Below are 27,751 nucleotides of genomic sequence, written 5' to 3' on the forward strand. Positions count from 1 at the left end.
GAAAGCAGAAGCTCATGCAATTGTTTTTTAAGTTGGAAACACAGAGATACCAGGGACGTCTTGCATTCATGTCATGAGTTACTCTTTCATGGACGCGTTCATGGGTCCTTTGAATAACATGTTCAAGGAGAACTTTCCTGGAGATGGATGGATAGCCACTCTCTTCCAAAATGCCCAAGTGGTTGTCAAAGTACTGTTGGCATTAGTGCTTCCTGTTCCTGATAAAAACTGCATAGATTCTGCAGCATAAGATCAAAGTATGTGGCTCTATGCTCCACAGCGTTTTTAAACATGGATTCGCGGGGATTGAATCGGCTATCAAATTGGCTGAAATCGAGATTGGTAATGAACGAAGCGACTGATTCCCTGATCTAATTCCCGATTTTTTAAATCATGATCTATACCTTTCCAAAGAGCATCAACTGTTAAGGGTCCTGCTACCCATATTGATGGAATTTCAATTAGAAAAGTACAATTCTGGCTTTGGGATTTTTGGCTCTTGGATCAGAACCGATATTTGCTGTTGTAAATGCATGTTTTACCTAAAGCAACTAATGCCTAAAACCATGTTGGGGAGAGCATGGTTCAAGGAATTGTTATCGGGTTAGTCGATTTGTATTGGTCGGTTCCTAGCTAATCTGTATCAGAGACTCAAGAGTATTGGTACAAATCAAGGGTAAAATGGTAAAAAAAAAATGATTTTTAAATGGAATGAGGGGTAAATCTATTGGATTCGGTTTGATCCGAATCAGTATCAGATTGACATTCCACCGATACCGATTCAGGGAACAGTGGGAGAATATTATCTGACACCAATCCAAGCCAATTAACTGAGGCTATGTTTGGATGTCAAGAAAAGAAAAGAAAAGATATCCGCCATGCGTTGCTTCCAGAGATCTTGAGGAAATGGGTACCTTGTTCCTCCGCTCAAGGTTCATTCCCTTCCGGAAAGCCGTTAATACCGTAAATAGTGGAGTTAACGGTTATAGTTTTCTCTCTTCCTGGCAGTTCCCAAGGTCTGTAACCAATAGTAATCCCATTTGTTTCCCCTCCTCTTCTCGAATATTTCCATTGACAGTGAATTGTAGAGGCAGTGGAGGGGAAGAAGATGACTGGCTCTCGACCTCCTCTCCTTACGACGTTCTTGGAGTGGAGAAGAACTGCTCACCCGCCGACCTGAAAGCCGCTTTTCGCGCTAGAGTATGTATGACATGAGACATCCCTTGTTTCTGTTATAAATTTTGTGTCTTCTTCTTCCCTAAAATTTTAATACTTTCTGGTCTGAAAAATTACTGATTTTTAGGTTAAGGAGTTCCATCCTGATGTACGCAAAGATGCTGGTGAATCGGATGTAAAGATTCGGCGAGTGATTCAGGCATACGAGGTACTCACCAGTAACTAGAACTACATAGCAACATGCGTTGTAAAAGAAGATTGGTCCCCCCAAGTGGTTGAGGAACCATTAAAGTTTTCGCTTAATGTCATACTGATACGGATTGAACTGATGAATTGTTTTGCCGCAAACTGCTTGTCATTTTGGTTTGCAGATGTTATCCAAGTCCCTCCAATTGGAGACCACCGAGAGGTATTTTTGGAGTTCTACTTGGATATGTATATGGAAATCATTGTTCTCGCATTGGAATTCCTAAGTTATTCTATGCCTTGATCTCATTATATGATGCATTTGTAGCGAATGTTTAGATCCTTTCGAGAAACCAGAATGTGAGGCATTTGATGTTTTCATCAATGAGACTCTTTGTGTTGGCAAAGGTACTCAATCTTTAATTCTGTTTGTGTTTAGTTTTTGGTATGGTTGCTGCTTTTTCATGTTATGTGACACTTATCCCAAATGAAGAAATGAATAGGAAAAAAAAAAAAATCGTAGTTTTTTTACAGCCTAGATTAGTTGATGGCGTGCAATGCTGGCTACTAGATTTGGATGACATCTGCTATAACAGATACCCTTCATCAACTCTTCTAGCTGGTTTTTTATTGTTATCACACCTGTTACATGCTTCAACTGATGCACTGGCACACTTTATAAAAATGTAAGTGAGAAACACATGTTATACTACATTGAGTCCATTCTTGTTAGCTGTGTACACTCATCTACAACTCGACAGGAACCTTCTCCTACAGAATAAACAGAGTGCTACCATTGCATTTCTTGTTAAAAAATTTCAAAATGAATTCTTGAAATCCCACGTAGATTTTGAGACAGTATTTCCTGGTGTTTTTTTATCATCTCTAAAACAAATATTTCTCTCTTAAATTTCCAGATTTTTACCGTGAGCTAGCTCACCCGATCAGATAAAATGTTTAAAAATAAAAAATAAAAAATTCATCAAGGGGGTATGTGTGGGTAAGTGTAATAACTAAAATACCCATAAATACTTTGTTCCGTTTCATGGAATCTGTTGGGTAAGTCACCGTTACACATGGATTCGCTTTACATCAAATTTTTTTTGGTAACAGTAACTGTGGTTAAAAATAGTTAGATACCCTGTAGTTAGTGTATTTGTTTATACCAACTACCTTAATTCATACTAAATTCTAAAAGTGTCCCCAACAGTCCCACCCACCTATAAGGAAGGTACCCTATTTTCTTTAAACACTAAACAAGTGGTGCAATTAATAGGAGTCATGAGAAGTAGCTGATAAATCCACAAACATCCTATAACATTTGTTCCTAGGAAAGTTCAGCATTTCATAATTAGGGAAGCCTGAACTGTACGGTTGATGTGTTGGAGATAATGTCTCTAGAATGATGTTGTCAGTAAATCAATGATGCCAACCATTCATGTTCCTCCACTCCACTCATTTTAGGTGCAGAATACTGTTAGACAAAATCCTAATGCATTTTTGTATGCATTTTTTTATTTATTTGTATCTATGCAGGATGTCCATTTTCATGTGTCAAAAGAGCACCTTATGTGTTCTCTTTTGTTTCTTCAACTGGTACTGCACGTGCAATGAAGCAAGGTCAGTTAGATATAATCTTTTGATCTCCTAATGCAGGAAAGCCTCTTCACACACACACACAACTCCCCCACAAACACACCATTGCCTCATACCCACACCCAACCATATGTACTCACCTACCTACCTGCATACACACAAGTTTTTGAATATGCTTGGGAGGCTCCCATCCTTTAATGAATGAGAAGGAAACAAACAAGCAAATTTGCAGGAATATCATCTTTTTTCTGAAGGCAAAGGAATGAATAAAATGATAATAGAAACCCAACTTTAGACATTTGGAATTAGAGACGTAGTTAGGAGAAGAGAAAAGGAGGGGGGGGGGGGAGGGAGGTTGCAGAACATTCTGTGAATATTAACATGTTTGTGTATAGATGTATCCCTTTCTCAATAGACAAATGTTTTACCTCATCTCTGATTTATGATCGGCCAGAGTGCATATAGAAGTATCTCTTAACCTAGGAGGATGTTTATATGTAAGAATTCCCATCCAAAATGATAATTAATTTGGATGGTTTGAAGTGTCTAGTTAATATGCTCATAAAGATACTGACCAATGTAGGGGAAGGTTCATCATCTTATAATGCAGAGTTGGACTTCCTTGTAGTCTGGGACTCTGGATACCCATGCGGCCATGCCCTTCATTTTACCCACCATAAAGATATGGAATACTTTTACAGTTTTACTGGAACTTGAAATGGGAATGTATCCGATGCCTGTCCAGTTATGCACCTGCAACCTCAAGCATTGCAGAATCTAAGTTCATTATTTAATTTGAATTTCTAATAGTTATGCTTCAAATTTGTATTTCCTCGACGGATTCACCATTTCCCAGTTGATGACACTATCTTAGCTCAGATTCCAAATCCTAAACCTTGGAGTTTAGATGAACCTGACTTGCCTAAACCCATGTAACAGAGCATGTACCATTCCCAACCACCTTTGTAGCTTTTGTCTGCTTTCCTCTAATAATGTTTCATTTTCCAAACCTTTATTTATTTAAGCAGAGAGTAATGAAGATTACCAAGTCCAACTTGCTGTTGGACAGTGCCCGAGAAAATGTATCCATTATGTTACACCCTCTCAAAGAGTTATTCTGGAGGAGCTACTTGAAAGGTACTACTCTTAATACTTCTCAGAAAATTTCGGGATCTCGCATTTAACTTTATTATTAACCTTACTTTTTAATTGGAAGTGTCTTGAACGTGCCTTACGACAGTTCTGCCGAGGCAGACTTGCTGTATTCTCTCATTACTAAAGCTCAATTTGAGAACAATAGGTATCAGAAACCCAAGAAGCAACCCAAAGCTTCTGGGAAGCATGTGGATTGGTTTTGACATTTAAATTGTCAATGCAAATGTCCTTCTTCATGCCAAAGTGGTGAGCTAGATTGAAATGGTGGATGCAAGAAACCATCTTCCCCAGTTCCTTGACTGAATGAGTTCAGTGGTGGATTGAGACCATAGCCATTGAACAAGATATGCCAAGGAGACTGCTACTGTAGATTGAGAACTTCAAATACACTGTTTGCTGTCTATATTGACTTATGTATATTAATAATTTGCTGAAGACTAGGTAAACTAACTCAGCAATCTCAGGATCATTGGAGTTTTTTTTTTTCAAATGTATTTATCAAGAATCTGAATACGTTGCCGACATTCCATAATAGGATCGCTTTGTAACAAATTATAAGAACTCTGTTTGGCTGGTTGCATTTATAATATTCTCAGTAATATGAAACAATTGGACTGATATGTCCGGGTGCTAGCAAATTATCACTAAGAGTTCAAATTGGATCATGTATTCATGCTTAAAAGATTTCTAAATTAGATTGTGGACCACTATTGATTCTTGTTCTTATCCTTTACTAGGTTAACAAGGCACTAAAACTGCTCACCATCTTTTCAGTGAACTAAAGCAACTAACATTACTAGAAAGAACACAGTTCTATATTTCCATACTAGCTCATGAGTAGAGTTGTTGATCTCACTGTCCTCTGGATGGTTTTCCTGGTACTGTTTGGTTATACATCTAATTGCCATGCTTTCCTCCTGGGTTGCTATATGTTGTCTAGGATTCTGAGATTTGTATAGGCACACTTTGACCTGAAGTCACGGCTCTGGTGACTACTTCACTTCACTCATGGTGAATTCAAGTTGCACTACTGTGAGGGTTGCAGCTTCTTTTTGGAAGTTGATTGCGAAGAGAGTATTCTTTATTAATAGCTAGCAGTGCTAACCAATGAACTTCAAGAATCATGAATACCTGAGAGAAACAATTTTATTTTTTTAATATTGAGCTCTTAAACTGAATATTCAGCTATAAAATATAACCACCACCACCCCCCCCTCCCAAAAAAAAAAAAAGAGAGAAGAATAATACGAAAAACAGTCATTAACCTTTATTTTAACCACCCAACCCCACTTAAAACAGAGAGAAAAGGAACAGTATGAAGAGTATAGGCAAAAGTTTTTAGGAGAAAGAACACCACCCAGTCACGCCAGACATGCCGCCCATGTGCCTTGACACAGGGGTGCACAAAATGACCTCCGCATCACTGGTCATTTCCGGGTTCCAAGGGTATGACAGTCATTTTGCGTGCTACTAGATGGCATTCTCTTTTCCAAAGTTTTTTTAGTCTAACTAGACGAGAGCTATAGTATTAAGTTTTGATGCATGGAAGTGTGTCCCGCAGTGAGGATGAAGGAAACCCCATTAGAGAGAAAAGAAACCTCGAGAACAAGGAGCATAAGACATAAAGACTCGAGAGATTCCACACTTCATAATCAACATTTCAACTATTGGATAAGGAATTTTCTTATTAACACCCCTCAAGCTGTCAAATAATTTGTGGTTATACTTTTTTTTTTTGGTCCTTTTAGTATGACATGCATTTCCAATGAAGGTAATATTGTCATTTCACATGTACATTTGAAAAATATGCATAACAATAATATCTTTTGATAATAACATAATGATATATCATTTTATAATTTTAAACAATTTTTGGGAATAAGGCAATGAGCAATTAAATGAATTTGTGTTGGATCGGTGTAACGGATGGGTCTTGACTCTTGAGATCGATCTTAGTATCACCCAGAACCGGGCCGAATTGGATGCATTTGCCCTCGCTTTTTAATTTTTTTTTTAAAAAATCAAAATTTTTTACTGCTTTACAAGTTTACCTTAGCCATACTAGTAAATTGATATCAAATCAGGATCATTCTTGAGCTCTCGACCGATACCAATCTGATCCAAGTGAATTCACATGGGATAATAAGGCTTTAATGTGAATGCAACTGCTCCTACAGGGGAAAAAATCCTCTCCAATTCCCTAAATGTGTAGTGCGGTGCAGCTCAGGGTTGAGAGCTCGACACGTGGAAGATGTTAAATCTAATGGTGCCGAGTTAAAGAAGGGGAAAAAAAAACTAGGTCAATTGAGCTACCATTAGATTTAGCATCTTCCACATGTTGAGCCCTCAGCCTTGAACTGCACTTTTAGGAAATTGGAGAGGATTTTAATCGGCTCCTTACGAGTCTACGACATAACCCACCCAAAATTTTAGGTAAGACTAGGGGTGTAAATGAATAACCGAAATCCGTTTATGTATCTGTGTCTGTATCCGTTTAGCACTATTTGAATCCGTCCGAAAGCTAAATGGATGTGGACACTGATACTAAATAGATGTGGATACGGATAGGCTATAGTTATCCAAAAAGCTATATTTACATGTAAGCAGATAAAATATCTGATTCGTAACCGTGTCCGTATCCATATCCTTCTAGCATTATCCGAATCCATTCAAAAGCTACTCAGATGCAGATATAGTACTATCCCATCCGAATCCGATCCGCTTACATCCCTAAAGACACGGATTTCCAAGATTCTGGTCCAATTCCTTTCTTCAAAGTTACCAATGCAATTCTTTTCCTTCACGAAAATTCACAATTAATTACCGTTCGCCCCAAAGCGAAAAACCCAAGCACGAGCCATTGTGTCAAAAGATTCAAGACTCAAAATACACGAACGCTCCTCCGGGCCTTCAAAACTAGCCGTTAACAGATCCTTAGATCCAACGGCCCATGTTTGTGAGCAGTTCAAAATCGAATTTAGTCACACTATATGACCGTTAGAACGACTAGGGCACCAAAAAAACTCTCTCCTCTCCCCCCCTCTTCGGTCTCGTTCTCTCTCTCTCGCCATCTCTCGCTCTGTGATCCCACCACTACTGTTCAGCAAGCTCTGGAATCTGGCTTTGGTTCAGCAAGAGCTCTGATTTACAGGAAAGCAACACCATGGAAGGTATAGCATTCCCTTAATCCCATCGTTTTCTTATTTTGATCTTCTTTCGTTGTTTTTCTTTAATTGTTTTCGGTGGAATAGAATGATCCGAGACTGATCAATATTTTTTTCAGATCAAACCCTGGAAACCGTCTTGGAGAAATGCGATGTTGTTTCAGTTCATGGTATGAACTTCCTCCGCATTGTCGCTTTTCTGGTTGGTTTTTTTTTTTGTGTTCTCGACAGAAGTGTTGTTGATAGTGGTTTTTGGGTAACCCTAAGCGTAGATTGCTTTATCCTTTAATCGGCTATTTCTTTCTGTCATTTTCTTCATTCCTTGTTTCTGCGATTAGCGGTTTGACCTAAAGTAATTTGGGTGATATTTCAGACCAAGCCCAAGAAAATAACGATAACGGGAATGACGATAGTTCTTCAAATCAAATTTGTGAAATCTCATCGGGTCAGGAACGGAACCTTCCCATTTTGCAAAGGATTGATGCTTTAAGTACCAAAATTCAGGTAATTTGTGAAACGATACCTTTAGTAAGAAGAGGAACATTAAATAAATAAACGCCGATCTGAATTTTTCGCGTCCAGAACTTGAAGAGGGAGCATGGAGTTCTATCTGGTGAAGTAAAGGGCATTGTGACAGAATCCTTTCCTGGCTCCGAGGTTTTGTCTGCTCTTCAGTCTCTAGGTATGTTTTCTTGGATCCATAATTGTCCTTCCGTTTTGTTCTCCGCAGCTACAACTCACCATTGCTTAAGGTGATTTACTGTTATTGGTCTGCCAGGTACTGAACATGAAACTCTGAAGAAGAAATATCTTGAGGAATACTCTGAGCGCAAGCGGCTCTACAATGAAGTAATTGAGCTTAAAGGAAACATAAGAGTCTTCTGTAGATGCAGACCTCTAAATCAAGATGAGATTGAAAGTGGTTTGTCTTCCGTGGTAGATTTTAACCCATGTCAAGATTCTGAGCTACAGATTAATTGCTCTGATTCATCCAGAAAACAATTCAAGTTCGACCATGTCTTTGGTCCTCATGAAAACCAAGGTAACCTTAGGTTTCCGTCTTTATTGGTCAATATAGTCTACCTGGGAAAGAAATACCAATGCAGTGAATTTGCTATCCATATGTTCCATCTATTGAAGCTCTACTTTAACAAAAAAGTTTGAGAACTCTTTATCAAGGTTCCAAATACACCTGGAAAACCTTTGAATCGACCTGTAGATCCCTAACCCTACCGATTTAGATGGGAATCGGCCATTTTGGAACTGGGATTGGCCCCGCGGCCAGTCAAAATAGGCCGATCCAATCCAATTCTTGAAACTTTGCCTTTATTGATGTATGTACCCGTGTTTAAGCCTTGTTTTTCATAAATGTGCAGAGGCAATTTTTGCACAGACATCACCTGTGGTGACTTCAGTTCTGGATGGGTTCAATGTCTGCATTTTTGCTTATGGGCAGACAGGAACTGGGAAAACATTTACCATGGAAGGAACACCTGAAAACAGAGGAGTTAATTATAGGGCATTAGAGCAGTTGTTTCGGATTTCTGAGCGAAGAAGCAGTACCATGAGATATGATTTGTTTGTAAGCATGCTAGAAGTTTACAATGAGAAGATAAGGGATCTTCTTGCAGAGAATTCCAACCAACCTATGAAGAAGTAAGTGCTCTTTGGCTTTCACAAGTCAGCGAGAAAATTGAGTTGTATCTGTTTCAATTTAAAATTAGAGATGAAAAAAGAGGGTTATGTTTTGTTGGCTTCTTGCAAAATTTGTGAAGGTTGGAGATAAAGCAAGCAGCAGAGGGAACACAGGAAGTCCCTGGGCTTTTCGAAGCTCGAGTTTATCGCACAGATGAAGTGTGGGAACTTTTAAAGACTGGAAGCCAAATCCGTTCTGTTGGATCAACTAATGCTAATGAGCTCAGCAGCCGCTCACACTGGTATTTTATTTTACTTTGCTTCTCACTATTCCCTCTCGAACCCCCCCCCCCAACAAAAAAAAAAAAGTTTAGGCGACTGCAACTTTTAAAATCTGTTTGTTTTACCACTCTCTGGTTTATCTCCTTTCTTCTATCCCAGGATTCTAACATTCTCCACAAAATATTTATGCATTTTGTATATAGTATCGCATGCTGAATTTTAATTATGATGTCTAAAATAGTTGCTCAATAAGTTCATGAGTGAAGTTAAAGAGAGATATAATGAATGTGTAAGTGACCATAATATCCTATTTACTGTACTAATTTATTCATCTTGTGAACACAGTTTGTTGCGAGTAACTGTTAGGGGAGAGAATTTGGTAAATGGACAAAAGACCAGAAGCCACCTCTGGCTGGTTGACTTGGCTGGAAGTGAGCGAGTTGGGAGGATTGAAGTTGAGGGTGAAAGGTTGAAGGAGTCTCAATTCATTAACAAGTCTCTCTCAGCACTCGGCGATGTTATCTCTGCTCTGGCAAACAAGACAGCCCACATACCTTATAGGAACTCAAAGCTCACCCATTTGCTGCAGAGCTCTCTAGGTGAGCTTCTTTTCTTCTTCCCGTTTGGAATTTATTTCAAACTCTCTCATATGTTTTTTATACTCTGGGATAGGGGGAGTCACTGGAGATATCCTCCCCTGTTTAGGGAGTCAGTCTATCATTCAACAATTCCCAGAATATCTCATTTTTATGGATGTCCAGGTCCATGAAATCTTTAATGGAAAGATTAGCCAAATCAGGGCCCTTGATATGTTGTTCATGGTGAACTTATCCTATTTTACAGAAATATATGAAATGGTTTCAGATGCAGCATCTTATTTTACTTTCTTACAGATTGTATGGTTGTACCTTCTCTCTTAATTAAAGTCATCGTCAGGAGAAAAAGAATCTATCCTTGTACATAGGAATGTTATTTTATCATTCATAAACCTTTGAGGTCTTTCATTTTCTGAATGACAAGGGCTAAAACATTCATTTCACATGTAGTTGTGTTTTGTGATTAAGATGCCAGAATCCTTTTCATACAAAACCTATTTGTTTGATCCTTTTTCATATAATAGGTTTTGGGATTTAGTTCATGAGATCTCAAATAATCATATTCTTATTTGTTTTTTATCACTGTTTAAGACTGATCAGAACCTAATATACAGGAGGAGACTGCAAGACACTCATGTTTGTTCAAATTAGCCCAAGTGCTGCAGACTTGGGAGAGACCCTATGCTCACTTAACTTTGCTAGCCGAGTCCGAGGCATTGAGCATGGCCCTGCCCGTAAACAAGCCGACCCCACTGAACTTCTCAAGTACAAACAGATGGTAATGATTTGTTCTACTACAAGACAAAGAAATAGAACCAAAATTCGAATTTTCTGGCACCTAATACAACTTGATTATCTTGTTAATTGTGCATTTACAGGCCGAGAAGCTAAGACAGGATGAGAAGGAAACAAAGAAATTACAGGATAGCTTACAGTCACTGCAGTTGAGGTCCGCAGCCCGGGAACAACTTTGCAGAAGCCTTCAGGAAAAGGTAAATTGTAATTCATAGGAAGGACAATGTCATTTTCCTTTTGGAGTATTTAATTTCAGTAAGCTTCAGTCATACTATAAGTGAGATATTTCAACCTATGCATCAGGTTCGGGATCTTGAAAGGCAACTAGCAGAAGAGAGGAAAACTAGACTTCAGCAAGAAAATAGAATTTCTGTTCCATCTGCATTGACACTTCAACTAGGTGAGAGGAACACAAGGGAGAAAAAACCACCACTGGCTCCCTCAAAGATGAGACCGCCACTAAGAGGAATCACCAACATTTTGCCTCAGTCTCCAGCTCCACCCAGGAAATATAACATTGTTACATCAAACTCAGTGGAGGACAAAGAGTCTAAGACAATAACTAACACAAAGACTCTAATGAGACCAAGAAGGATCTCAATTGCCGCTATTCGAGCTCCCGCTTCGGTAACTACCCAAGTTCATCAACCCAAGAGACGGGTGTCTATTGCAACGATTCGCCCTGATTCGATGATGACACCAGCCACCACTTCCAATAAGATGGGCCGGCTTTCATTTGTAAGGGATCCACAGAAGAATCGGAGGGTCTCTAGGATATTCTCACCATTGCCAGAACTTAGAACTGCGTCTGTGGAGGCAACACCAGTTGGTACCAGGAGGAAATTCTTAGGCAGTCCACCAATGCAGGTTGCCTCATGGAAGCCAAAGCATCCTACAGTGTTAGCTTTACAAAGGAGACACTTTGTGTGGAGCCCACTCAAGCAGAAAGGCCTGAAGAATGAAAGAAAGTCATTCTTATAGCAAGAGATTTGAGTTTCAGGTGAACCATCTGTTCATCACGTCAAAGGCAGAGCCCGAATTGCCCCCATTCTTTTGGGTCCAATCTTCATCTTATGATTGTTATTGTTCTGTCTGAGTTGTCCATGTAAAGAGGTTGAAAAACTGAGCTGATCCTTGGTGGAAATCATTATTTGAGAAAGAAAATACATTGTAGAGAGATCCCAATTTAGAGTTCCTCAAACATTTTCCCCCCCAAAATGAAAGATGAAGTAGTGTAAGCCTTGCAGAATTAAACTTAAAGTTGGTTTTCTACCCTTGAAGAAGGAAAAAGTAGTCTATTGGTAAGGAAATCTTATCTAGGATAACTATAATTGAATAATTACAAGGATTAATGCACAAGCATAACATTACAGGATTATGGCTACACACAAGCATAACATCAGAGCTTAGCTAAAAGGCCTTGAGTTGTTTCTCTAGCAGAATATATGACAGTAGTAGTTGAAAGGCCAAGAATAATCCAACAACTCAGTTTGAATTTTTTGTGACTTTCTGGCTTAATCAAGGCTCCTTTTAATTTTTCTCCACATACCCTTAGCCAAGATGAGCAGTGGGGAAACTATATCTGATATGTTGCTAATCCATAGAGGCCCTACTTATTCAACTGCTGAAAATTGCTGCATGGCTTAAACACTTTTGGATTGGCTGTTTGCATTCATTTCACTTCTAACCAAATTGGGTTCCTGCTCTAATGTTAAAGTTTCAAAAAATGGGGATTGGATTCAGATTAACCACCGATCAAAGTTCAAATATGCAGAATCGGCAATGAAATCAGCCTCGGTCCATTCTGATTCAGTCGGATCAGTCGGGAATTGGGTTGAACCTTAGAAATTCTGTATGATCGACCACTTCAGAAAGGTAAGAATTGTAATCGGGATCGGCCGCTTCAGATCTGAATCGGCAGATTCCACTGATCCAATTCTGATTCTTAGGACCATGCCACCAATGTAATCTCCGATTCTGCTTCAACTAGGGGTGTCAATTCCAGGCACAGCATCGTTTAGTAACCAGGCAGTCCCGGTGTGGGGTCCTAGCCCGTCGGGTGCCCGATCGGACCGACTGAATACTACCCTGATCGAGGTCCGACCTTCTAGCCCCGTCTAAGCCCGACCCATTAGGATGCCAAAAGTGTTTGATTATGGTTTCTATTTTGAGGATTAAAACTTTAAACTTACAATTTAAAGTTCATTGAAAGGACGATTTTACCTTCACTCTGTAGTCCTTGCCCTGATCAATTAGGTGGCTAGAGAGGTTATCATCAATTTATTTCAATTAAGCCTTATGCCAAGTACCATCTCTTGAGTTCACATTCTTTCTCATGTTCTTTCATTTTTCTTATTATCTCCTTCCCAGTTCTGCAACTCTTCCTTCTTTGCCAAAGACTAGAGATCCTGAATGTTGCTTGATTCTATAGGCCATTGTTCTAAAATATTTTAGATCAAAGGATTTCAATACAGTTTTGTTTCCTTGCTTTGTTAAGCAAACAAATCCGCATGAAAAAGTAAAAGCATTTCAATGAATCTGTGGCTGTACCATTTAGAGTCTGGTTAAGGCCCATTTAGAATTAAAAATTTTCACAACCCGGTTAAGGCCGATTATAGCCCAATCCCAACCGAGTCCGTCCAAGCCCAACCTGACTATATAAACGGGTGATCACAGTGCAGGCTTTTAGCACCATGAAGCCTAGCTAGACCCGACCGAGCCTATTCGGTTGACACCCCTAGCTTCAACCAACTCCTTAGAAGTGTATCACCCAAAAAAAAAAAAAAAAACTCCTTAGAAGTGTAAGTGGGTCAGCAAGCAAATAGTCACACTACAGGGAAAAAGTTGCAATTATTGATAAACCTTAGGAGAAAGCAAGAAATTTGAATAATCGAATTATCATAGACGGTACTTTCTTTTTGGACTTATAGACGATAATCAACGTCTATACTCTTCGGAAGAACTATTAAAACCTCGACATAGATACATGCATATATGACTCTATTCGTTTTCGTGAGAAATTCGAGTCGTTAGGGTTAGGGCTTACAGACAGAGGAAGAGGAGGAAGGGTCATCAGCCATGGCGGCTACTGCTGACTCCGTACAATGCTTTGGGCGGAAGAAGACCGCCGTTGCGGTTACTCACTGCAAGCGTGGGAGAGGTTTGATCAAGATCAATGGCTGCCCGATTGAGTTGGTGGAGCCGGAGATCCTCCGCTACAAGGCCTACGAGCCGATCCTTCTGCTCGGACGTCAACGCTTTGCCGGTGTCGACATGAGGATCAGAGTAAAGGGTGGAGGTCACACTTCTCAGATCTACGCGATTCGTCAGAGTATCGCTAAGGCTTTGGTCGCTTACTACCAGAAATACGTGGACGAGCAGTCGAAGAAGGAGATCAAAGATATCCTCATCAGGTATGATCGAACGCTCTTAGTTGCAGATCCCAGGCGGTGCGAGCCCAAGAAGTTCGGTGGTCGCGGTGCTCGTTCGCGGTTCCAGAAGTCCTACCGTTAAGCAAAGAGAACAGGGGATGGAAGATTTGTCTGCAGAGATTTTTCATGAGTCGCGACTTGCTTGCGCTTTTTTCGTTTGTTATGTTTAAGATTGGCTAGTGTTTCTCTAGCAATTGAACTTCAGATATTAGTTGTTTTCAACTATGTTTTAATCAGTAATTTTAAACAATTTTGCTTTTCATTTTGCATATGAATTTGAACCTCCTTTACTAATAGTAGATTGCGAGCTCAGATTATATAATTGAAACCCTAACGAATATTGATTGTTGAACACTCCTCCTTGCTAATTAAAGAGGGTGGAGTTGGTTATGGCCAAGTTGGGAATATGCAGAGTTTCTGATGGTAAACCCTTGTATGTTTATGGATGATGTTGGTGAGTGTGAGTTTGAACAATCGTGGAGTGCCATTCGTCCACTCCTCTGCTCTTGGTGCCACTAGGGGATTGTGATTGCAATACCCATTGGTACAATTTCACAAAATTTTTTTTCCTACACTGGGTAATGGCCTTTTAAATATCATATGGTATGATTGGTGTTCACATTTGGTACTTGCTAGGGCAATTCAAGGGATAAGGACCCAGATCCATTCCTGCACCAAATCAAAAATCCATCAGAGAATAATAGGCTTCTCCCACCCATTTGTAATGCTAGATGGCTCAACTTTGGTAGCTTGCTTGGAAGGTCATTGTTGTTCCTAGAGTAAAGGAAGGACTTCTGAGCATTAAGAATTTGCTTGTAGAATTAGAACTATTCTCACTTTCTCTACCAGTTTACTTGTTGATTTGGCTCTATATTCTCGAACAGAGTTGGTGTCTACTTCTAAGCATTAAGAATTTGCTTGTAGAATTAAAACTATTCTCACTTTCTCAACCGTTATTCAAATATCACTTTCGTTTTGGGGTTAACACATACGAATCCGCCCTTCCTCTGAAGCAGATTGTGAAATAGCGCACAGGTGTTATGGCTGCCCTAAGGATGAATTTGTTTGTATCACTGTGATTTAGATGCTCCCATCAACTTCTTGTATAAATCTTGTACCATCGACTTAGTTTAACTAGTGATAGGTATATCGTTTGTATGCTACTCCTCCCGAAGATGAGGAATTCTCCATATTTTTTTTTTTTTTCATGGCAGGAATTCTCCATATTTTGTGCTGGTTGTTTGAGGCTTACATCCACACAGGCATAATATGTGAGTCCTAACAGTTTGTGTGCGACCCTAATGATAATCCTTTACGGCTCAACCCTACCATTGGGAATCCATCTCATGTCCTCATGTGGGGTAGTGGATTCCATCTGAACGGCTGTGAGATGTTCACGTACGTGAAGATTTCCACGTGAAGATTTCCTGCCCTCATCTATAGGAACCTTGTTAGTTTTGTTCCTACTTGGCAAAAAAGTTTTATGTGATCATCAAGGAATTTCGTTAATCTAGTGCGGTATTATATATAACTCCAACCCCATTTACACACGTTAGGAGACAATGTGAAATTCCAATAAAGATTTTTCAAGGGGAGGGCCATGGAGAACGAAAAAGGAGGGTTGGGGGGGGGGGGGAAGGAGAGGAAGGAGAGACATGGTGAATGCTTATGATGTAGCAAGATAGCTAATGTAGCATTAATCAATCTGTTGGGACCTTTTGTTGTCAAAACATTTAAAATTTTGGGACTAATCAAGTAAAAGATAATATTTTAAGGATCGAGTTTTCTTCTACCCACGGTGAATGATATTTCATTTGGAACATACTAAAACCTTTGGAGGGGTTTGTGAATCCTATGATGGTGGGTAGGTGAACAGTCAATGGGTGAGGGAAAAACTTTATCCAAATTTCAATAAGTTTGTTTTATTCAGATAAGAATCCTTTAAAAGAAATACTTATTTTTGTATTGGAGAGAGTTTTGTACATGGTTGTGCATGGTGTAGTCGTATTCTCAACCGTTGAATGGGCATGATCGTTTATAGTATGTGGCCTTTCATCTCCATCCAATGGTTGTAGGCATGCTCATGCACCATACACGATCATGTTTAAAACTTTTTACCATTTTTTTTTAATATTCCTGTTGAACGCTTACAAGAACAGAAAAAACTACCTCATTTATAAATTTTGACCACTTCCAGGCCATTAGTAGTCAAAGAGTGGTGTTTGTTAGAAGCTTAGCTGCTAGGTCATGATCCATGTTGTCTCTTTTCTTTTTTGGGCAAAAAATCCATGTTGTCTCTTTTGTTTTACCCAGTCTCAGTGTTATAAGTCCAATCACAACAGAATTACGCGGATGTGGCAAAGGAATATTAAAGAAGAAGCTTTAACTAGCTGCCCGGGCCATCTTCAACCTCCTCCAAGCTATCCCCTCTGAATCAAAACAACAGACTGAGGCTCAAGCTCAAGAACTTCTCAGCGTTTCTTTCAAAGTTCAAAAGAGAGAGGAAGAAATCAAGAATACTTCTCAAAACCAATATCACTCTTGTATAAAAAACTGCCTCTAGACCAAAGCCCATGACCAATATGGACAAACTCAAGTTCACCACCTGCTCTTCAGTGGTTCCAAAGAGAGGGAAGGTCTTCAAGCGTATCTTGTGCTCTCTCCTAATTGCGTTTCTTGGTGCGAAAAAAGGATGAACTCTAAGCCTGTGGTTTGAAGATGTATATTGGTTTTGGCTGCTGCTTTTATTATTATAGTTTATCAGAGTCCTTATGTAGGTTCTTTTCTTTCTTTTTTTAATTCTTTTTAACCCCTGCCCTCTGAGCCAGCAAAACTGTCCAGGGTGCTAGGAAACCTTTGCAATTGTATAGAAGTACCTTTACCAGGAAAAGAAATTACAGGCTAAGAAAGGGAACCAAATCTTACTCTCAAATCTCTAGGTACAAAAAACCAATGGTTAGCTGCAATATCTCCCCCCTTAACATACTTCCACACTGGTGTAATGGGCTACGCCACCAGACAGCGATCTCTTGCCCTTTGGCTGATCGATAGTTTGAACAGGTCCAATCTGCAAGTGCCTCAAAAGGGTAGTGGATAACTTACACTCAATATCAGTAATATAGGGCTCATCTTTGTGCACCAAACTGTGACAAGAACTGAAGAAGTTAAGAATAATGTCGGAATCCCATCGCGGAATGTCATTGTAGATTCATATTCGAAGACAACTGACAAGAGTCCTAATATAGAACTGAGCTATAAAGAAAATTCAAATAAGATTTCAACCTTAGCCATCTAAAGAGGTCATCAAATTGTTAACATCAAACAGAATCAGATACAATGGAAAGAATAGAACGTATGATTCTGTCCCATGGTGTTGACTGCCAAGTTCAAGCCTTGGACCTAATATATGAAAAGGGAGAAAGTTCTCTGTCCAGGAATGTGGCCTGCGCCAGCACTCCCATGAGTCTATCTCTCTCCTCCCCATATGAAAAGAAACCTCTGCCCCTTGTTTTGAGGAGAAAGATAGATACATGAGAGTGTATGCATAGGCCACACTCCCGGACAGAGAACTACTTCCTATATGAAAAATGTCATCTTTTCCTGATCTATAATGGTCGGTAAATGCTAAGAAGTCCATTCATTGTTTACCACCAAATTCATAGGGACCCTTTTCCAAAGAAGTGAATGCTATGATGTAGCCAGATAATTAATGTAGCATTAATCAATCTCTTGGGACCTTTTGTTCTCAAAAAAATTTAAAATGGGAATGAAGCCTTCTTGGAATTTTTGTGTGAACTAAAAAGTCCTTAAGATTACAAGAAGTGAGCTTATATTGCTTATCAGTACTTTTCTGGTAAATTTTGGGACTAATCAAGTGAAAGATAATATTTCAATAGGTTTGTATTCTTCAAATAAAAATCTTTTACCATTATTATTGAGCTATGTTACTGTACCACCACAAAATTGTGAAACCAGCGTTGCGGCTTCTCATTGTAATTTTCTATTTTGAGTCTTGGCAAGGGAGGGAAGGGGAAGCAGCAAGCACTCAATCTTCCAAGACAAGCATGCTAGAAGCAAGCAATAATCACTCAATAGCATCCGTTACATATAGCGATCATACAAGCATATTTTAAACATCCCTATCTCCTAGAATAATCTCCTAGTGTGAATGACAATTTTCTGTGAAACCGATAGGTACTAGTATTACAAGATCTTGGTTCAACAACTGTACCTTATTACTGTGGCTGCATGTTTAGGGTCATCTTTGTTTGGCCAGCTTTCTTTCAACCCACATATTTGGATCGGCCTCTCAATCTGGTAACCCCCACCACCTTCTTTGTCTAACAGTAGACAATACCATTCAAAAGTCATAACAGTAACTTGAAGTCTGAAATCCAGACTGAACAAAAATTTCATCTCCAACCTATTCATCTCTGATGTGCTCACTCCTCCCACCTTTGCATAATAGGCATTGTTGAAGAATCTGCACGATTCATTGATAATTATGAAAAAATCAGAAGAAAAAAATTGAAGGAATTACAAATCATTGAATTTTTGAGGATTTTGGATGGACAAGAGTGTAGACTAGACGCGAAGCATGCAAGGGTCTTTACATTTGATCTTAAACCATAGCAAACACATTCAATAATATAAGCACATGTGACTAAATGATGCACTTTACAAATCTCATAGCATAACTTGCCTCTTGCAAGTTAGAAAGCTTACCAATGTCATGTTTATACTTATTCAAAGCAAACATATCAATCATAAACAAAATTGCTTGCCCTTTGCAATTTAAAGTTTTACTATTTTACAATTTACAGTTTCACTTTTACATTTTTATTGATTTTTTTTTTCAACCGTCAACTCAGTTACACGAGTAACTGAACCGGTTTGATCATATTTAAAAAAATGAATAACTAGCTGAGTTTATAGTGACTCGAACAATTCATGACTGACCAAAACTTCTTATTTTTTACCCTAGCGAAGTCTACATGACTCTTGACCAGGTTTTTCAAAATTTTGACTTGACTCGGGGTGACTTGCCAGAGTCAAAACCTGGTTTTACAACTATGGATTCATCAAGAATATATACTCCATTAGAAAGATTATATCAGGTTAGAGCCAACTAACAACAACAAAATATAAATGAACAACAAACGCTGCAGCAAAGTGAAGCCTTTGATTTAGTCAGGTATGATATGAGTATATACTTTTAAACTTTCGAAGTTCTATTGCAAAAAGCTTTAGAGGATGGAACCAAATTTTACTCTCTTTGAAGTTTCAAAGTTTGAGCACTGCCCTTTCAAATTCTCTGGACATGAGGTGTGTCAACTAATGGTTTTTTTTTTTTCAATTGTATGCACTGAATAACATTTAAGAAGAATATTCACCCAAAAAAAAAAAACATTTAAGAAGAACAGAAGAATCTACAAATGTCTAAAAATCCAGTAAACCAAGATAAATTGAGTTGAGGTGAAACCACAGCCTTAATTAAATTGATATTGAGGTCCAATCCAAGACTTACACATGTCAAGAAGATTGTTCGATATTGTGCCATGGTCTTTCAACAAACTTAAAACTAACATCAAAGCTTCAGTAAAACTCTGACCAAATTATCAAGTTGAAAATTCCTTTCAAGATTTAACCTAATAAAATTTAATGAAATCACTAGAGCTGTGACGGGTATTTGCTTTCCAAGTAATAAATTTTGGGGGCAGGGAAGCTGGACTCAAATATGAAACCTGAATTTAAACCCACTGCAAGCTGCTCCATAAATTTAAAGAAGAGCCAACTTACCAAAGTACATAAAAATAGAAGATGCATGAATTACCTAAACCAATAGAGGTCTATCATCAAGACAAAAACACCAAAATGGCATATGAATAGCGAACAACAAAGTTTTATTCAAATAACATTTAGACCAGGGACACACATCCAACCCTCATACATAATTGCCAAGCCACTTTTACCAAGTTTATCCACCATCTCATTGGATTTCCTAGGGAGCCTAGTTCAATCCTTGCAACAGAATTAGAATCCTTAATGGACAGTATCGTAGGGAGGTGAGAACACAACCAGAATTGAGCAATTTTAATAACAAAGGAAGAAATAGGAAAGAGATAAAAGGGATATGACTAACGATTCTTACCAAGGCTTAGGTTAGCATCTCACTAGGCTCGACTGCATCTCACAGTTATTGGCATAAAACAATAAATTTCATTCAACTTTTTTTTCCCAAAATGCTTACAAACAGCCCTTATATCTTTCTCCTAGAACTTTTGACCATTTAATGAGCTGCACATTTTCAAGGACTTACACAACCATCAATGGACTGAAATAATATTTTTAAGACTTTAGATAATAGTTGTAACTAATTAGACACTGCTTCTCAAATTCTGCACACATGCATTAATTACTTTTGACCATTCTACTAACTAGATATTGCTTCTCAAATTCTGCACACATACATTAATTATTTTTTATCCTTCTTTGACTAAGACTTGGACCAGATTAATTAGGACTAGTTTTGAACCAGGGACCAATTCAATATTGAACCAGACCATGCCAAATCGCAAAGAAGTCTTTTCTTCCTCTTCTTTCTAGCTGAATGCTGCATCATTAGGCATAGATGTCCCTTAGACCATGAATGAAAGCCATGAGCACCAACTATCATAGAATCACCTTGGCCCATGCATACAGAAAAAGCAAAGTTAACGACACCTTCCAAATGCTAGTTATATCTCCAATACTTGATGGCCCAAGATTGCCTACGAAGCAGAGTCAAAGTGCAGCTTTAGGCTACCTTGAATTGAAGGTGCAAAGCTGAATAGGTAGAAGAAAAAAAGGAGTGACCATCGCAATGTTTCTACGGTCTATACTAGTGATATCCATAAATTAGCCACTTAAAACTCCTCAACAAAGATCAAGGTCACAAATGGTCCCTGGTAGTATCCAACTTACTCCAGAAGAATCGAATAAATGTGAGCAAAAGGCAGAGACAATAGATGAGAACTAATAAACATACCACAATGATGTGCGAAAGGCTTTATAATGAAAACATGGAGTATGAGCTATGAGGTCTTTTTCTTTCTTGTCTATGACATGTCCCCAGTCTTCACCTTTCCCCAAACAACCTCCGACCAAAAGGCTGGCCTTGGCCCAAATTTCCAAGGAAATTGGTTTTCATTTGGTAATCTCTACGCAATGCCTTAACACTGAATTCCATTGCAATAGAACTAGGGGGGAATAATTATTAAAAAAAAAACCCAATATTTTTCTTATTATTGATAGAACAAAATTTTTAATAAATCAATATTATCTTACTTAAACAATAACATAATCATTGTAATAATAATATTTAGAAGTAACCTTACAATAATTACTATCATATTGTTAAATGGTATAATATTAGTTTGTCTTCTAAAATAACTTATAAGTTTTGTTTTATTAGGTACAGAGAACACTATCACACATTTCCATAAATGCAGTTCCAAAGAATCAAGAAGTCAGGTCAATGAACTTGCAAATACTACATGTGAATCCTGTAGAAATTTAAGTTTTAATAGGCTGCTTTGCAGCGCAGGATACATGGCAGAAAGTAACTATTATGCAATTGAGCAACCTGTCATGGCAATTAGTTTCCCTGACAGATCAGTCAAGAGAGATGATTACAGAAAAAAATAAGAATTTTATTATCGTAGACCTAATGTTTGTCATCCCCAGTGAAGCTCCACATTTGTCATAACTATGATCCAGTACTAAGTTGAAAAGGCACTGTTGACTTATGAATAAAATGAATTATTTCACACAATCTCATTGGGATAAATTATCTTCTATTCTTGAATTCATTATAATTGTAAACCGTATGTTAGTTTAGGTGTTCCTCACCTATTTAGACACAAACTTCTCTTCTCATACTCTTATGTTTATTCTGATGAATATTTATACAGGTATACATTAATTGAAATTCACAGCAAACGTATTAATTTCCAGGTCAATGTATCTGAAACGTCAGTCATAATCGGCAATTGTATGTCTATATTCCACAAGCCAACATCATCGGTCAAACCAGATTCGTTAACTACCAACTCATGTCTACATTCTACAGGCCAAGTGGCAACATCATTGATCAAACCAGATTCATTAACTATCAACTCTTCAATGGAGCATAGACCTAAATCAAACTGAATGCACATTTCAAGCTGCCAAATTGTGAGTGAAGCCTAACCAATAACTGTATTCCTTTTGGCTGCCAACCCTATGCTATCTATATATCTGAAGTTTATTACCCTCTGGTCCATTAACCTACTTAACGGCCAACTTCTGATCCAAGACCTCAATAATCTGAGAATGGATGAATGAGTCACTGACCAAGGATAAGGATGATACCCAAAAGGCCTATCATCTATGTTCCTTTATTTAGGATGACTGTTCACATATATGCTACTCAACTACAAACAGACCTGGCTAAAGGGAATAATACTTACGCATCATCAAAAAATTTTGCTGCTGCCATCACACTTGTAATTATAAGCCGGTGAACATTGAGGGAAGTGAGATGGACATCCATCCGTTGGATGAATCTATCGATGTAGATGTAAGCAACAACAAAGCAGGAAGGGCTGCAGCTTGAGTACTTAAAGATACGATCAATGTAATTCCGAATGCCCAGGCTGGGTTCTCTTAAACCATGAAATATGGTAACTGTATCTTTCTTCTTTGTAGTGTCTAGTAACTTCTCATTCTTCTGGACTGTTCTCTCTAGAATTGAAGAAAGGAGTGACAACACACGAGGGTAGTTTCCGGAAACTTTAGCCAACTTGATTATACCCAAAGATGAATAAATTTCTGAGTCTACAGCCACAGATTCAGGTGTGGTGGTTCCCATATCCAAGTTGAACTGCATAATACAAGATAATAGAATGTTTAGAACTATCAAATATCTAATTTATCATCAGTGGACGGAGAAGAGAGAGAACATGCAGACAAATTCAACTACAACACTAATAATGTAGTGTGGCTTGAGATAATCCATAGATTAAGATTAAAGAACTCTCAGTTTGAGAAATGCCCTTGACAGAGGCCTTCTATAAGGGTATTAACAGTAGGACTAGTGAAAACTATCAGCACAAAATCCATTATATTTGCTCCATTCAACCTTGTTTCTATGAATTTTGATTTTTTCCTTTACTTATAGAATATATGAATAAAATTTCAATAACATGTATAAGTCCATATTTGAGCTTTAGGACCTTCAGTGAGAATGTGAGATAAGACTCCCAAAGATCTCTAAATTTGAAGATACATTCCATTCTACCAAGAAACTATACGACCCAAATTAAGCAAAGAAGATTAAAGAAAAGAAAAAAATCCATGCACATAAAAAGATATTTATAAAACCCCAGAACAGTAAATGCAGTGTAAGGTTAGCTTAGGTTCCATACTTTCTCAAATCCAACAAGCCCCAAATTCTAGTAAACTAGTTGTAAAAGTGGGGAAAAAGCCGACCCAGAAAAAGAAAAAGGAAATCAAATCCAGCCATAGAAACAATTCTATCAGAATCGAAGTATCAAAAACACAATTGAACTTTGCCAATTAAAACAAAATGTATAAACTGAAAAGGCTATCTAGACTTGGTATCAGAAGAAAGAACATGATTTAACCAAAAGGGAGATGCAGTCAACACCGAATCAGCGATTCCATAGAGAAAAATGAACAAGGACTTACAGCTTCTTGAGAAATCTATCCAGTCTCTATTACTTCCTACATGAGCCTCAGATACGAAGTAGATACTCCGCAGAGAGACCCATGGAGGTGCCTTTCTCTTTTACTTCGCACCAGCCATGACTTTTTGTTTTGTTGTAGAGAGAGAGAGACGAAGAAGAAGAAGATGGTCGCTTTAGTAAAGCACAAATATACGCTTTTGTACGACTGTACCTCTTCTCTCTCTCTCTCTATTCTCTCCTGCTTTGTTCCTGTCTGCGAGGGTAACAGTAATAGGCTAAACCTTTACGGCATTATCTGGAATTGAAGTCGTTTCTGCCATTTTCTGTTACAATATTCATATTTACAGAAGCTTTCTGGTCTTTGCTTCTTCACATGGAACCTCGTGTCGGCGGAAATGGCTTTTCTTTTCTGCTCTTTTCTTCGCCATCGCCAAGACGTGGGAGTGTGGGACACCTTCCGTGGTAGGAAGTGGTGTGCGCGTGCGGCGTATGAAGAATCCACCAATGGACAGGCTTAAAAGAGCATCTTGATAACTTTGTAAATAAATTGTACATACACAATACACAACTGTCACCTGGTATTTTTTTTATTTTGTATTGTCAACGTCCGGCGTATGCTAGCAAATTAAGAATAATTTTTTATAGAAAGACAATAAAATCTGGATCCACGCGGAGTCGCGGACCACGCCGCGAGATGTGTTACAATCACGAACCTTTACCGGTGACAGTCATTGTGGCATCCAGTTTGGTGACAGTCAAGCTTTTTTTTGATAAAATTGGTGACAGTCATCAACCTCTCTAAACCATGGGCCCAGTTACCAACAAATAAAAAAGTGGAATAACTGAAGTGTTGAAGTCTCCAGCTCACCGGTGACAGTGGTTATGTCATCCATATGTTGACCGATCACCGATCAGGAAAATTTGAAATCTTTTTTTTTTTGTTGTTTTTCTTTTTCCTTTTTCGGTCTGAAAGTTATTTAGTTCACGGATATGGATGTGCCGTGTAGGGCCAGATCCTACCGGTATCTAGGTTTTTTGATCATTTTACCCTTCTTCCTTCGCTGAAGCGGAATATCTTCAGTTAATAGGCGTGAATGTGCTTTGATGGATGGGATTCATGGGTGAAGAGTTCACAATAGATAGAGGAAAACTTTCCCTACAAGCAAATGAGAGAATCTTTATCGTCCCCATGGTCAAGTGTCATCGTGCGATTGGGCACCACTCATGTGTGTACGACGGGACCCATTGTGCACACATGGGCGGTGCCCCAATCGCATGATGCGCACTTGACCGCCCCCAATACTGGGGGCGATAATTTTCCCAAATTAGATATGATAGACTATGAAGGTTTTGATTTGGCTGGGCTTGAAGAGGCAAGGTAAGAAGTAGATTTTTGAACTTTGATAAGAGAATAAAGAAACCATAAAAAATGAGCAGTATATGGACTTAAGGGGGCTTACTACACTAACATCGTTTTCAGTCCAACTATTTATTAGGAGAGATTTAAATTTTTAAACTCAATTAAGACGCCCATTATCTGTTCCATTTTCCCAAGTTCCTTTAATAGGGGTAGAAATGATCATCCTACCCCCTACCCGAACACTGCCCAGGTGAGATCCACCTCCACTCCTCCCTTATTAGAGGAACTTAAGAAAATGAACCGGCCAGAAAATAGAACAGATAATTTCCCATTTATTACCTAATGAAAAGAGAATAAAAAAAAAAATTCACCTTATGTGGGTGAGCACACTTAAGGCACTACTTGGAAAGGAGGAATACGTTCTTTCCTTTTGCATCCACTCATAACCACGAGTAAAAAAGGACTTAAGAAAAAACATATCCTCTCCCGCGTGGGTGCTTCTCTAGCTTGCATCTGACGGTTGAGCTGGCATGATGAGCAATCCAACACACATCCCAATGTGTATCATGCCAACCCAGCCATGGGATACACATTGGAGAGACCCACGTAGGAGAGGATCTGAATTCGACTTAAGATGACCAATATCGAGTATCTCTCTTCTTTGTACTTATTGGTCACCTTGTGGATCCTTCAAGATTTTTCGATTCATGCCTTATTCAGTTATTCCACTCCCTTTACATAATTTTTTTTCCTTTCTTAGGTTGAACAGTTGAACTCTTTGTAGGAAATCAGCAGAGTAAATGATAACAAATAAATGGGCAAGAGAACAATGTCAGGTTGCGTGGCCCTTGTACCAGCACAGGGCCCTATGAGAGTGTGCACAAGAACATCAATATGGGTGAGATTTTTTATTTCATGGGGTGGGGCGGTAATTTTGCATACTCCTATGTCTGGTGCAAGCTCCATGCAACTTGGAAGGGATCTTTTTTCCTAAATTAAGTTTTCCGAGTAATGTTACCAAAAAAAAAAGAAAGTTATCCAAGTAAGGGAAGTGCACCATCGAAGAGAGGACAGAACAATTTTGTAGATAAGGGGTAGAGACCACAGCCAGCTCAGTTAACCTTTTTCCAATGAATAAATCATGGATTTGCTTGCTATTATTATTATTATAATAATATGGGCAATAAATGACCGCCTGGTCATGTGGCCCTTGGACTATGTGAGGCCAATGAGAACGCACGTAGAGGCATCAACATGAATGGGCATGATAGTTATCTTGTCCGCGCATGTGTCTAGGCTCAGGTCCACACGACCAAGCAGTTTTGTTTTTCCCTTGTATTATCATTACTATTGTTGCCTTTGTTAGGTAACTTGCCATAAAATAAGTCTAGGTGATCGTGAAATCTTTCAAGTGCCATATTTGTTGTATGGATTTCATAAATTAGCCACATCATCCTTTTATTACATGAACTGTTATTAATTGCCACATCATGAAATGATGTTTTATTATTTTTCTTGCTATTTTGAATTACAATTTTAAGTTCTTATCATATTTTTCATAAGTGATCTTAAATTTCCATATTCGAATGTAAAACCTCAATCCAATCAGAGTTTGTCAAATGACAAATTCAATGTCTCAAACAAAAAAAATAATTTGGGTAGAAATGTTTCTTTTTTTTGTTTTTTTTGGGTAGAAGGTAGAAATGTTTCAAAATTCAAGATTAAGAGATAATGCATATTAGTGGTCAAAGTACTGTAAACCTATATGGATGTGTATGGAATGCATACCAATATAAATATATATTTGATTTCATTAGGCTCTAAAATTTAACAACTGGTTAACACTGATCATGTATCATCCATATATCCAGCGGTCAAAATTATCACTTCATCATTCAAAGCAGTAAAATGAAAATGGGCAATTTTAGTCAAATTACTAAATCTAAGCCATTCAAAAAATCATTTCCCTTCCTAATTAGGAAGAAGTTTTCCTTCACCACATGGTGAAGGATCACCGCTCTCATCAATGGTCTTTTCGTATACTTAAACATACCCCTTATTGTGTGCAATCCCCCTATGGACCCCGATTGAAGGCCTCAATCAATGGATACCTCATTGACCGTGGCTCAAGGAAAACTTAGTCTTTCCAAGTATAATGCAAGACTAAAGACCCATATACACGTGTTCCAATAAATATAAAAGGGAAAAAGGTTGGACACACGATCCAGTGTGTCTATCTCTCTCTTCCCCTCTTTGAAATGATTTCCCTACCTCTCATGTTTAATGCCCCATCCCACACCCCATCGAAATGACTTCCCACTAGCTTACTGCACACGGACAGTGTGCCCATCTCTCTCCCACATAAAAATTTATGGACACAATTTTCTTTCACCTACAGTGAAGATACGTACCCATCATTTTCATGGGATGGGCATGGTTTTAAAATACGGTATCAGATCGAGCTTATCGGACAATCGGTATGAGTCATGCCTGATACCAATATTTGTCCAATCTATTTCAATGGAGCGATTCTTATTGGGGGTATATTGTCCAAAAAATAAGTTTGTTATTAAAATTTAGGGCAAAACTATCTTTTAGCACGGTACGTAGATTCCTTGATTTAATATCATGAGAATGGGTGTCAAAA

The 27,751-nt window shown here is 38.4% G+C and overlaps 4 protein-coding genes and 1 long non-coding RNA gene across 9 annotated transcripts; 3 read left to right on the forward strand and 2 right to left on the reverse strand.

Moving 5' to 3' along the window:
* Positions 1-906: 906 nt before the first annotated feature.
* LOC122643777 (chaperone protein dnaJ C76, chloroplastic) lies at positions 907-4,439 on the forward strand. Its single transcript, XM_043837361.1, has 8 exons — positions 907-976; positions 1,007-1,200; positions 1,304-1,384; positions 1,548-1,585; positions 1,691-1,770; positions 2,899-2,986; positions 3,991-4,095; positions 4,175-4,439. The coding sequence occupies exons 1-8, from the start codon at positions 907-909 to the stop codon at positions 4,314-4,316; spliced, it is 798 nt and encodes a 265-aa protein (XP_043693296.1). The 3' UTR covers positions 4,317-4,439.
* LOC122642621 lies at positions 4,436-26,004 on the reverse strand. Its single transcript, XR_006330071.1, has 3 exons — positions 25,993-26,004; positions 16,622-16,626; positions 4,436-4,513 (listed from the first exon to the last, which is right to left on the reverse strand). It is a non-coding gene; the product is annotated as an uncharacterized LOC122642621 (long non-coding RNA).
* On the forward strand, positions 7,168-11,729 carry LOC122642613 (kinesin-like protein KIN-14S). Of its 5 annotated transcripts, none has more exons than XM_043836136.1 (12): positions 7,168-7,283; positions 7,397-7,447; positions 7,651-7,781; positions 7,860-7,959; positions 8,056-8,319; positions 8,654-8,933; positions 9,053-9,083; positions 9,129-9,214; positions 9,540-9,793; positions 10,405-10,568; positions 10,669-10,782; positions 10,889-11,729. In XM_043836136.1, the coding sequence occupies exons 1-12, from the start codon at positions 7,277-7,279 to the stop codon at positions 11,564-11,566; spliced, it is 2,160 nt and encodes a 719-aa protein (XP_043692071.1). In that variant the 5' UTR covers positions 7,168-7,276; the 3' UTR covers positions 11,567-11,729. The 5 variants fall into 5 exon arrangements, with proteins under 5 accessions (XP_043692071.1, XP_043692074.1, XP_043692070.1 ...); XM_043836139.1 differs by having other exon boundaries at positions 9,735-9,793; XM_043836135.1 differs by having other exon boundaries at positions 9,053-9,214.
* Positions 13,612-14,272, forward strand: LOC122642619 (40S ribosomal protein S16-like). The gene has a single exon (XM_043836150.1). It carries the CDS (start codon positions 13,664-13,666, stop codon positions 14,096-14,098), a length of 435 nt encoding a protein of 144 aa, XP_043692085.1. The 5' UTR covers positions 13,612-13,663; the 3' UTR covers positions 14,099-14,272.
* Positions 18,096-23,888, reverse strand: LOC122642618 (cyclin-P3-1). The gene is made up of 3 exons (XM_043836149.1): positions 23,746-23,888; positions 22,506-22,918; positions 18,096-18,499 (listed from the first exon to the last, which is right to left on the reverse strand). The coding sequence occupies exons 2-3, from the start codon at positions 22,904-22,906 to the stop codon at positions 18,235-18,237; spliced, it is 666 nt and encodes a 221-aa protein (XP_043692084.1). The 5' UTR covers positions 22,907-22,918; positions 23,746-23,888; the 3' UTR covers positions 18,096-18,234.
* Positions 26,005-27,751: the final 1,747 nt, after the last annotated feature.

This window comes from Telopea speciosissima, chromosome 10 (assembly GCF_018873765.1).
Source record: "Telopea speciosissima isolate NSW1024214 ecotype Mountain lineage chromosome 10, Tspe_v1, whole genome shotgun sequence".
In the NCBI taxonomy this organism is placed as follows: Eukaryota; Viridiplantae; Streptophyta; class Magnoliopsida; order Proteales; family Proteaceae; genus Telopea; species Telopea speciosissima.

Coding starts and splice junctions, on each gene's coding strand:
- LOC122643777 (XM_043837361.1), top strand. CDS start 907: ATGGGTACCTTGTTCCTCCGCTCAAGGTTCATTCCCTTCCGGAAAGCC. Junction 977..1,006: donor TAATACCGTAAATAGTGGAG/TTAACGGTTATA, acceptor TCTCTTCCTGGC/AGTTCCCAAGGTCTGTAACC. Junction 1,201..1,303: donor AAGCCGCTTTTCGCGCTAGA/GTATGTATGACA, acceptor ACTGATTTTTAG/GTTAAGGAGTTCCATCCTGA.
- LOC122642613 (XM_043836135.1), top strand. Junction 7,960..8,055: donor GTCTGCTCTTCAGTCTCTAG/GTATGTTTTCTT, acceptor TTGGTCTGCCAG/GTACTGAACATGAAACTCTG. Junction 9,215..9,539: donor CTCAGCAGCCGCTCACACTG/GTATTTTATTTT, acceptor TTGTGAACACAG/TTTGTTGCGAGTAACTGTTA.
- LOC122642619 (XM_043836150.1), top strand. CDS start 13,664: ATGGCGGCTACTGCTGACTCCGTACAATGCTTTGGGCGGAAGAAGACC.
- LOC122642618 (XM_043836149.1), bottom strand. CDS start 22,906: ATGGGAACCACCACACCTGAATCTGTGGCTGTAGACTCAGAAATTTAT. Junction 18,500..22,505: donor GCAAAATTTTTTGATGATGC/GTAAGTATTATT, acceptor TGAATCGTGCAG/ATTCTTCAACAATGCCTATT.